The sequence below is a fragment of the Plutella xylostella genome, chromosome 7, assembly GCF_932276165.1.
Source record: "Plutella xylostella chromosome 7, ilPluXylo3.1, whole genome shotgun sequence".
Classification (NCBI taxonomy): Eukaryota; Metazoa; Arthropoda; class Insecta; order Lepidoptera; family Plutellidae; genus Plutella; species Plutella xylostella.
Genome location: NC_063987.1, coordinates 8614178 through 8626788, shown reverse-complemented (window position 1 = coordinate 8626788; position 12611 = coordinate 8614178). Strand labels below are relative to the sequence as shown.

The window sequence follows — 12611 nt, the reverse complement described above, 5'->3', positions numbered from 1 at the left end:
GCCAGGCAGACGCCCGCGGGGTAGTCGTGTCGGCCATTTTGTTTTCGTTCGGGAAACTTTACCGATCTGTTCCCGCGTAAAAAGCATGGAGTTGCGATAGTGATGTTTTTCTTCCAGTGGTTCAGTGTTTGTTGACGGATTTTTGTGCTGACGGTAAGTTTTGTTATGGAAATAAATTTATGTTGTGGGGTGGTTTGTGAAAGTTTGCTTTTTGGGCGAGCTTTTGGTTTTGCTGAAGAAACATTTGCTGTGATTACGGTTTAAGGGCGGGTGCGGTGAAAATTATTTACAACATATTAAAAAAATACAATAAGTTCTTTTTAGCACGTATAGGGTAGGTAATTAAAAAAAAATTACGCACGTAAACGAGCGTAGGTTGGCGTAAACGATAGTCGTGTATTAGAATCAACATGGAGTTAAAGAGTTTAGAAGCGTATCATATCAACATAATTAGCATGCATCACCTCTATATTTTTTAGAATTTTATACCCCGTAGTTATAAAAATAGAGGGGGGGGGGGACATACTTTTTACGACTTTGAGAGCTGATATCTCAAAAACCGTTCACTTTAAGAAAAATGTTTTTTAGAAAACTTTATATCATTTTAAAAGACCTTTCCATTGATACCCCACACGGGTATGTACATCGAAAAAAAAAATTTCATCCCTCAGTTACATGTATGGGGGGCCCCACCCCCAATTCTTTTTTTTACTATTTAGTGTCATATTTTTGTAGCGGTTTATACAACACATAATCCCATAAAATTTCATCACTGTAGTACTTATAGTTTCCGAGTAAATCGGCTGTGACAGACGGACAGACGGACAGACGGACAGACGGACAGACGGACAGACGGACATGACGAAACTATAAGGGTTCCGTTTTTGCCATTTTGGCTACGGAACCCTAAAAAAGAACTTACCTACCCCATTTTTGTAACAAACCGCAGGATAACTTTGCCCATATAAACAGCCTTTTTATTAAAGGCTACTTAATAATAATTATGTTGATACAATTGTTTATCGGTCGGTTGGTTGGTGAAATAGTTGCGTAAAATAGTTCGTCTAAAATATGTTTACCATAAAGATCGTAAATTTTATATTTAAATTGAGTAAATAATACATTTAACCCAATTCGAAATATATTTTATAGTTAAACACTGAAAATTTTGAAAACGGAAAAAAACACTGATATTTTATTGTTTTCGAAAAACTTACAAATGGACTGGTTCCATTTCCTAGAATTCCTCTTTAAATTGTGCAGTAATTATTGTTTCCTAAAATACATACGTAAAGTGCTTTTTATTTTTACACCAATAAAATAACTCAGCTACAAAACTTTTGCCAAATTTAGGTAAGTACCTACTAAATCGGTGGATTTAGCCAGACCACATTTGGGAATTGTCAACGACCGATCCCATAAGGCGGTAGTGCACCGGCTTCCGTAGAACGGGTGGCGGGTTCGAGTCCCGCCCAGGACAAACAGTCGAGACATGTGAGCTCTTGTGACTACATATCTAACACTTTTGTGTGAGATGTCCATTTATTTTTATTATTGTTGCTGTCCTAAGGTACCCTAGAGGTACAGAGGGCTTTCACAAGCGTGTGCCATGCCGTCCACTCACGCTGGCATCGGTGGGCGCCAGGCGGCTTCCATTCGAAGGCAATGCTCGCTTTGCTCTTGGATCCTTTTCTTATGGCGTGGACAATTCATCTCCATTTCCGCAATGCGATTTCTTGTTATTATTATTACTTCAAATTAATAAAATTGTAAGATTCACGCGCTTTTATAAGCTAATTTAGAACTTTAACTGTTTTCCAGATTTACTACCATGTGGCAGCGCGGTAATTCTATATTTATTGCACCAATTTTACAATAGTAATAGTAGCCATTATTCCGTCCTCTATCGTAATGTGTTCTGACACGGAAATGGTTTGGACGATTTTAGGGTCGGTTAGTTGGTTCCTTCTATTTTTGTAGTGAGCCCCATGAAATCTTTTAATGCTAAGATTACAGGATAAATAAGCTTACAGGCTAAAAATTAACTACCATTTCAGTACAATAGAATAGAGGTTTATGAACAGAATCACAAAACATTTCCTATCGGTGTCTAGTGGTTTATACCCCGCCATTCCGCTGTCAATAACTTTTTGCCTGCAATCCGTTGATAATATACTTATGTAGTTTTAACAGCTCAAAAAATTCACAACCGGGCCTAAGCAAATAATCCACAATGTTTTCAATACAATACAAATAAATACGTGCAGTTTGGCAGTCGGCGATACTCGAATTACCATTTTATTTCCAGTTTCAGATATTTTGTCGCTCGCTTTTCTGGGAATTTTTAAAGTGATCGGTTTTATAGTATTACAGCCACTCTGTTTTCAGCGCTTTTTATTTTAGTACATATACGGGAATTGCGATTTATTTTTAGATTGATTGGTGTATACATAAGTATCTCATTGTCATATTTTTCATTATTGATGAATTTTTAACCGACTTCAAAAAAAGGAGGAGGTTCTCAATTCGTTGGGATATTGGCCAATTGGCTTTAGTGCCAATTTCTCCATAGTGGGTTAGATTATTGACCAGGGATTATTGCTGGACTTTTGACACATCTGTCAAGAATTTAATATGGAGATGACGTATAATTGATCGACCTTTCCCTGGTTACGATTTAACCGACTATTGTGAAATTGAAGCTTAAAAGCTCTAAATACTTATGTTTTTTTTATTTTGATTTAGTTTAAAACCACACTATATGTAGGTATTAAAACGATCTGTTTTTTTAACTATATTGACCAATTTGGGCTTAGACTCAACTTTGGAGATGAAGCTTTCGCTTATTACATATTTTTATCCAAAATTCCCACGGCAAAACCTTTTACGGTTTTAACCGAAGCTCACGAGCAAAATCTATTCAATGAAGCAAGCGTCCACCAACCCGCACTTGGCCAGCGTGGTGGACTAGGCCTAAACCCTTCCTTCATTGGAAGGAGACCCGTGCCCCAGCAGTGGGGACGTAATGGGTCGTGATGATGAGGAAGCATCTTTATATCAAACCAAAACCCAAACTTACACAACACTCCCTTATTTTTTGAGCGCCAGTATATTAACATTTATCTGAGGAATAATTCTGATGCCGTCGCATTCTGATACCGTCGCGTCTGAATATTTGTATTAGACAGTGACAGCTACAATTTTATTCATCAGATAACATTATTCATCTGAAATTATCCCTTATTTTAATCACCTATATGGGCTAATGGTCTCACACGCCACGCATCACGCTGTATGTTACATGAATGCGTGTCCGAACGTTGCTAGTAGTATTTCTGTTTGTGTAGAAAACACGCACCGTCCAACACACAGAAAACGCATCTACCATACCGTGCGTTCATGCGTTCATACAATGCCAGCGTATTCTATTCTATTCTATTTTCTGTGGGGGTGTTAGTACCTGCACCTGGCTCTCTCGAATGGAACCTTTGTGCATATCCCCAAGGTCTAAACTGCCTTCCTAAGCTTGGACCATTTTCCACAACGCTGGTCCACTGCGGGTTGGTGGGTTCACATATCTAGATGTGCCAAATCTAGATATGCAGGTTTCCTCATGATGTTTTCCTTCACCGTAAGAGCGATGGTATACATTGTACTTAAATTCAGAAAAGAACTCATTGGTAAATGTCAGCGGGATTCGAACCCGCATCTCCGGCGTGAGAAGCGGGTGCTTACCCGACTGAGCTACCACCGCTCCCGTTCGATTTGCCATGCTAGTGTAAAAACCGTCGAATGCCAGTTTAAAAACCGCCAGCATGTAAATTCCAAAAGATTCACAGACAACCATAAAGTTCAGCGCAGAACTGTCACATTTCATAAAACATTAATTTCATTCTTTTGTTTCAGATATAAACGGCTGCTGGCCGACGAGACAAGTGAAGTTTGCTTTAAAAAAAAAAGGAATAACACGATGACATTTGAACAGTGAATTCAAAATGGAGTCTCGTTTTGGCGGTAAATCTGCGATGGCTGTGATGGCCGCTTTTGTGATCAACTTTTCCGTTTGTCACACCGGCTGGGTGGATGAACAGGAACTGGGTAAGTTTTTTGATGGTATAAGTAATCCAAAGGGTATAAATCTAGTAACAAAACTGATCAATTTTCACCGTATAACACACAGCGCAGTCAAAACTTTGTTCTATTTTTTGTGTTACTTATGCGTTTATTTTTGCATAGGTTTTAAAAGTTGTTCAGTTTGAATGAAAACATGCTGATTATTTTTTACCTTTTAAATAAAATTGTTTTAATATAATATTAAGTAACAAATTGTATGATATACAAAATACAACGTCTATTGTGTAACTTTTCTCAAAATAACTTGTAGCACATCCTAATCCGCCCAGTTATTCAGACGTGATTTAATATTTCATTTTCATAACTCCCGTAATCCCGTTGATACTTTCAGGCGGTATGTTAGTAAAATACTTGTGAAATACTTGCAAGAGTCGTACAATCACTGAGGGGCTTTAGGGCTCTCACACACAAACACGATACGACGAAGTGGCGTCGCGTCGTGCCTCTCTCTCGCTTTCTCCCGTTAAACACATGCGAGTGGGAAGGAGATGCAGCAGACGACTTGTCGCAGCGTGTCGCTTATAGTTTATATGCATTTCTACGGGATTAATTGGGCGGCTAGCGACATGACGCTTCACGCACCTATCTATTCAGTAGGTATGTTGCAAAAGTAGTAAGTAATACTAAACTGTAAAGGTATGCCCTAAAGGTCAACCCCTTTAGGTAGTAATTCTGAAGTTTCTTAACAAAATTCGAATTATTAAACCTCAACAACATCCTGTATAGCGAATAGCGACGCGCAATAGTGACGTTGCGACTTGTCGTCTGCTGCAACATTATGTCTCTCGCTGCCAACTCGTACCTTTAAAACATTTCTTGTCAAAATAATCAAATGAACCCATAAGTCACCTAAACACATTAGCATTTCAAATAACTTGACTATAATAAAAAAAGGAAAAAGTCAAGCGTGATTTTTTGGTTTAGCTTCTGTGGTCCCTCTGAAAGTTCCATGGTGGCCCCGTTGGTCCCATTATTGGATATAATACCGCCAAAATAAAATGTAATAAAAAATATTTTAAAAAATCTTACCGACTGGAAACAACATTTCTTTATTATACAATTTACTTATTTTTCTTTCATTACCGAGACTTTTTAACCATGCCCAAAAAGAGGACGTTATAAGTTGAGAGTGTGTATCATCCTGTCTGAGATCGTATAGCAAAAAATATAAACAATAAAATATATATAATTGTTTTTTTTTTTCTTTCACCAATACCTTAGCCACATTTACTAATGGTTTCAGCTTTGAGCCACATAGATACATGTCTGAAAAAGATGGACTTGGACTTTTATAATTCGGAGTTCTGAATCTATTTAACCCGCGGACCCCTAAACAGAAAATGAAAATGGAAAGTAAAGAAAATGAAAAATGTAGGACATTTTAATGCAAAACTGCGAGTGTCATAAAATATTTGCGCAGAATTTCCCAGGCACATAAAACGGTCTTTGTTTCAATATGGCGGTGCGACTTTTGCCTTTTTATGTAAAGTTTCAACCTTGTTAATTTGTCTGTTTGTAGTGCTATCCGTCTGTTACTGCGACTGAGAGGTGCAACGAAGTGCTATGTGTTTCACAATTATATTTATACTAGCTGTTGCCGCGAGCTTCGCTTCGCCTTAAGAAGTTTTCCCGTGGGAATTCCGGGATAAAAAAGTAGTCTATGTTCTTCCTCAGGGTCTAGACCATATGTATACCAAATTTCATTCAAATCCGTTCAGTAGTTTTGGCGTGAAAGAGTAACAGACCGACAGACAGACAGACACAGTTACTTTTGCATTTATATATTAGTTAGGATTAGGATTAGGATTAAATTATGTAGTTACGCTCACTAGAAATTAAATAGTTCCACTTACAAATTGTAGACATTAACATATAAAATTGTCACTGGAACCTATTCGTTGCTCGTGAGAGTCGTGAGTGTATTTAATTTGGTTACCTATTTCATATTGACAAATGCTTTATTATGCGTTTATTATAAACATAAACTGTGCTACTACAAGTGTTTAAAACGAATTTTGACAGATTTTGTAGGCGTTTGACAGCGCTAAACACCTGTTAAATACTAACTGTGCTACCACAAAAAACTTTAAACACTGTTTAACAAGTGTTTAAAACGAAATTTGACAGATTTTGTAGGCGTTTGACAGCACTAAACACCTGTTAAATACTGTCTAAGTTTTTGTGGTAAGGCCCTAAGTTTTTGTGGTAAGGCCCTAAGTTTTTGTGGTAAGGCCCAAAGTGATTGACAGTTTTCGAACTTACGCTTTGACATGGTACAGAAATATTAACTTATAGCGATGGCTGTACGCACTAAATAACTTTATTTACGACTTACGACACAAGACAATCTTACAATTCGAGAAAACGACATTAAACTACAATGCCACAGCACTTTGTTGCTGTAAAATATGGTTGTAATTAATCTTAAACGGTTTTGCGCCATTACCGTCGCGTGAATAACAAATGACAATATGGAGTCATAAAGCTAAGAGGGATAAGAGAAAGGACTATACATTTTGTCTCCTTTGTAAATTATGTGTAAACATTGAGTGTTTTTCTTTTTAAGTGCTTAGATTAACGATATACGAACAAGATGGTGGTCAGAGGACTAAGGTTACCGACATAGCTGTCAAAATATGCAAGCTGAAGTGGCAGTGGGCTGGTCATATCTGCCGAAGAACCGATAACCGTTGGGGTAGACGAGTTCTCGAGTGGAGACCACGAACAGGCAAACGCAGCGGGGGACGCCCTCCTGCCCGCTGGACTGACGACATTAGGCGGGTGGCGGGTAGTGGTTGGATGAGGAAGGCCGAGGACCGAGTGTTGTGGCGCTCCTTGGGAGAGGCCTATGTCCAGCAGTGGATGACTATTGGCTGATGATGAACAAGATGGTGTGTCACATACAAAAAAACAAAGCGAAAACTGTCCACATTTTGTTTACTACCAAACTGTTCTGAGTTCAACCTTATGACAACCATTGCACCAATGATTAAAGTCACGAATCTTGTATAGTGCCACAATCTTATCTGTTCCGGTGGTCAAAATGTGCAACTAACGAAACGTCATTGTCAAACATCATTTCATACTCTGTGCGTTATTTGAGTTCTCAATTTCAATTGTTGTTATTTAATTTGTTTTGTGATTTTCTGGGTGAAATACTGCCAAAAGCGCTGTAATGTAATGCAAGAAAGGTAGTACTATATATATTGGCTTTTATGCAGGAAGAATAACGTATTCAGGCGCCTTTAATTCCGTTTGAAAAATTGGAAGAACGAGTTGCAGCGGCTACAGGTTAGTGTTGCCAAATATGACGAATAATTTTACCCATATACTCCATGTAATTTTATGTAATATTTTCCAGAGAGGCCCGTGCCCCAGCAGTGGGGACGGGATGAGTCGTGATGATACTCGTGATGAAAAGTATATAATCTTTATTTTTCTTTGATTACAGGTGTGATGACATGACATGATAATTTAAATCTTAGGCAGTATACCAAAAAGAATTTCGCGCACCTGCAGCGATTTTAGACGAAATAATGATGATGACGAAATATGACATGTCATTGTTTTCCCAACCAATCAAGAGTTGCTGAATGCTGAAAGAAATTGCTTTTTGGCAATTAGCCTTTGGAAGGAGACCCGTGCCCCAGCAGTGGGGACGTGATGGGTCAAGATGATGATGATGATGATGTATTAGCCTTTGCACACTGTCTGAATTTATTTTAATTGTATGCTCTTGTTTCTTGTTACTTTAGAAAATGTAAAATAAAGTGTTCAAAAATAATAATAATACTTAATTAATTGTTTTTTTTTTATGTCTATCTATCTCGTTATTCCCACGACCCACATATATTACCTATACCTACCATTGTAATCTAGATTTAATCTTCTATATCAGAAGCGGAACATAATCAGAACTACACTGAAACAAATGTCGTTTGATATATTATATCCACTTTCATTTACTATCGACCCTATATTTTGATTTATCTATAGTACTATACTTATGAATGTACCTAATTATTACAATAGGTAATAGCAGAAATGCATTGTCGTTTAAACCAGAAATAGGCAAAATTTAATCGAAAGCAACACTGGATTAGATCACAGCGATGTCGCCACCGGAACAGATAAGATTGTGGCACTATACCCGAAGTAATTCAAAATAAGAGCTCACTTGGAACGTGAGGTGTTATTTGTCGCGACGTTTCTTTTGTAATGTACCTAGTTCGTAATGAAATATTTGTGTACCACCATTACCACATTTTTCAACTCAACCTCCCTTATCACACTGCACCAAACGGTTGCGTCGAATTTCAAAAGACAATCAAACCGGAACCGGATGGAAACGGAAATATATGAAAAAGACGGAGATGACGTTTACGATGCGCGCGGCGCGTGCTCGGCTTCCCCGAAACTAATTCTCTTTGCGAAATAACTGTATAAGGCCCCCAGTACACGGGACGGAAGATACCGGAGGGTTACTGTGTGCGAATCACGAATATTGTCGACAAGTTATTATACAGGATGTTACAAAAAAGGTATACTAGAATATCAAAATTCGAGAAAAAAATTTTATCTAAAAATACTTTCATTTTCGGGCTTAGATATACCATGCTGCACATGTATCTTTCGGCTTAATATACTTACCCTTTTTGCAACATCCTGTATAAGTCGATAGCGTAATTCGATAGAAATTTGTGTGACATTTTGATCAGCGGCCTTGTCAGTAATGTTGGAAACTAATAAAACGCATATATAAAAACTCTAGTAACCCGTCTGTCAAATTACTATCGAGTGAAGTCGACGATTCATTGAGTATGAATGGTCTGGAGACGAAATAGGCAGACGTTCCCCTCTGGCGGGGTGGTAGGCCAGAAAGGCCCACTGATTTATAAAAACTAGTTGCAGTCTCAATTTTCACTAGACTCAATCTAGTTGGCAAAGCGTTCGTTTCATAGAAAATGATTTGTTTACATACTTAAATGACAGCTTCAATTCATAGAATATCCGGATTCCGGATTTGATCACAGATTTGGTCATGGTTTATTGTTATTAGCTGTTTCCTAGCAACCAATGTCAAAAAAATGCAATAGTGATGTACCAGTATGTAGATATGTATTAATCGACAATAAAGGTCATAGTTGGGAAGAGTCCGTAGTCGAATTGGCTTCAGTAATCGTAACTGATCACTGAGGTTAAGCAACAACTGACACGGTCAGCCATTGGTAGGTAGGTACAGCATGAGTTACCGATTTCAAATGGTTCTTTTCTGGACGCTTCCGTGCTTCGGACGGGACGTTAAGCCGTGGGTCCCGGTTGCTGCTTCGGCAGCAGTCGTTAAGCCTAGTCAGAGGCCGCCCGAAGGGGCGGCTTGAAATCATCTGAACGTCGGGTTGCCCACTTACTCGACAACTTCAGTGCATTGTACTCATTCAAAAACGGCGATACGGCTCGCGACCTATCACGTGAGTATAAATGTACAGCGAAAAGCGGGTGACTTCGTTTATTAATCATTCCTAATTAAATTTAACTATACCTAATTAATTTGAAATTAGTATTTCTAACCCATGTTTTCGAATTCATCGATAACACTTATCGATAATTGTTACATCCATTGGCAAGAAAAATGAAGACACTGTGTTCATTATTAAATGTCACTTCACGTAACCCTTATTGCTGGGAATTAAAACTCATAATGATATGTCCCATGAGACATAATCATGGTAAACGGTAAAATTTCCCCCCGCAAAAATTGGCAGACTTTTTTGTATCAAGAAAGATCGCTATGGCGCTTCCCGAGGGTACACCCGAGTCCGCGTTGTTCTATGCGACGATTCATGGTTGGCAATAGAGCTGTCATGCTATCATACAACGAAAATAACATAAAGTCCTGTGCCGAAACTTAGTTTTTCGTAAGCTATGTGACCCTCTTAATTCTCTTTGCTTTATTTTATAAGGCTCCTAGACCAGCGGGTAACTCTCCTTATAGAATTCATAGTCCTGGTATACTACCAGAGGCGGTCAATAATGATGAGACAATCCTTTTCCGTTCAGTAAAATGTAAGTCGCTATTTTTCTATACTTTTCCCAAACTACCGAATGTCGGAAATCAATGGGCCAAATCCGGCGGCGGTTAAAAATAACATCATTATTCAGTGTACACTAGAGTACTGAGAAAACCTTCAGAGTCGATGCGACTCACGAAGACCGCCCATGATCGGTTAATACCATGGGGAAATTGTAAATACTTTTATATAAGCTTGTAAATAGTAATATCAAATATTTTTTGTTTATGTAGTCCTAAGATTGTCTTTTTATTACACTAACATTGGTTAAGTTTAATTGTTACTAACAAAATATGGCTTTTGCTGAAATAAAAAGCTTATTATTATTATTATAATACACTCACGAGCAATGAAAATTTTCCAGAGAAAATACCTACTCCTAAATGGAAAAGACTAGCTTAATGACGCCGTCTCCGAGAGGAAACCTGCATATCTAGATTTATCACATCAATCTAGAATTTCTAGATATGTGATGTGAACCCACCAACCCGCAGTGGACCAGCGTGGTGGGAAATGCTCCAAGCTTAGGAAGACAGTTGAGACCTTGGGGATATGCACAAAGGTTCCATTCGAGAGAGCCAGGTGCAGGTACTTACACCCCCACAGAGAGAATAGAATAGACGCCGTCTGCAATAATTCATTTAACACCGCATCAGAATATTACCACCTAAAAAGTAAGTAAATATACTAAAGATTAAAAAAAATTGGCTCCATTTGTTGTAGCATTTTGTAAGCGGTACTTTTTCATTGATCTCGAGTGTACGAAAAATCTACAGCAAAACTGCAACACAACTCGACAGATCATTCTGAACGGCACGAGTTCTCGGTTTCGTATTCACGTCTCGATCCCGCCTCGCCTGGCCCAGTGGCGCCCCCGGGGCCCGCGGCCGGTATTCGCATCTGCGGGCCGATGCTTAGATGATAGCAATGTTTTTTTTTTTTAATATCTACATGTTGCAGAATTTTAAATAGTAACACTTAGGCAGTTGTTCGACGTCTTTAAAAAACTCACTCCGCATTGTAAAAAGACTAAAAAGTCATGTGGTCACCAAATTTTTTATTAAGAGGCAAGTTATTATTTTTTGTTAATTTCAAAAACAAAAGTTGTACAGAACAGAATGACCGCCAAAGTTGCTCCCTTTCCGCTTGCTACCTTTTTTATCACTATGTAATGTTTAATAGGAAGTTTTAATAGGTAGTTTAATAGGCACTGTTGTTTAAATTCATATGAAATGTAAAAAATATAAATATTTAAATATGATGTTAGTTATTATTCTGTGGTATGACTAGAATATTAACATGTTGCGTTATGAAACAGTTTCGTAGCCCGCCGGCTGGTTTCACCCATATTGCAGTGGGATTCGGTTTTTGGATAGCGCATTTTGAATATCCTAGGCACGAGCGTACTAGCGCACTCTAGGGATGACTGATGTTTGAACTAGTATTTCGAAATATTATTATCCTTTGAGGTCTATTATCTGAAGTAGGTATGCTCTTGTAAATTGATCTTATTAATGACATGTTATGCTAGGTGAACTGAACACAGCAAAATAAATAGTTAATATTACTTATGTAATAATTTATAGGTTATATTCTAGATATATGAAGATGACGTTGATAAGTATTTAGTCAGCTAGTCGAACGACTCAAACGTCGGAAACTTAATTTCAATTGTACACTTTGTGATTTCAGATCTATTCTTCTATTCTATTCTCTGTGGGGATGTAACCTAACCTGCACCTGGCTCTCTCGAGTGGAATCTTTGTGCATATCCCCAAGGTCTAAACTGCCTTCCTAAGCTTGGACCATTTCCCACCACGCTGGTCCACTGCGGGTTGGTGCATGGGTTTACATATCTAGATGTGCTAAATCTAGATATGCAGGTTGCCTCACGATGTTTTCCTTCACCGTAAGAGCGATGATATGCATTGTACTGTTAAAAGAACTCATTGGTACAGTATGTCAGCACCGAGATTCGTACCCGCATCTCTTGCGTGAGAAGTGGGCGCTTACCCGACTAAGCTACCACCGGCACCGCTCTTTCACGCGTGATTTCAGATAATTTCGCAACAGTACAAATATTCATCATCAGCCCGTTATCATCCACTGCTGGACATAAGCCTCTCCCAAGCAGCGCTACAACACTCTGTTCTCGGCTTTCCTCTTCCAACCACTGCCGGCCACCTATGTCTAAGGTTGGTTGGTCCAGCGGGCCGGGGGGCGTTTCACTTTACGTAGTACAAATTATTCGAATATAAGTTCATGAAGCACAAAACTGGTATTACGTTCAAATGGTTACGCTTTCTGAGTCCACATCACTAAGGTAAAGCTATCAGCACACGGGCGCGTTGACACGGGTAAAGCCGATCTGTCAAGCATGCATGACATGAGGGTGTTAGTACGATATTC

General features: G+C 38.5%; 1 protein-coding gene across 1 annotated transcript in view; it reads left to right on the top strand.

The window, feature by feature from the left end:
- The window catches only part of LOC105380436 (nephrin), a 124117-nt gene continuing 111506 nt past the window's right edge, over window positions 1-12611 (top strand). Inside the window, exons 1-2 of the mRNA XM_048622030.1 lie at window positions 1-153; window positions 3907-4098. Of these exons, the coding sequence (XP_048477987.1) occupies window positions 3996-4098 (103 nt within the window). The 5' untranslated portion in view covers window positions 1-153; window positions 3907-3995. The remainder of the gene's footprint in view (window positions 154-3906; window positions 4099-12611) is intronic.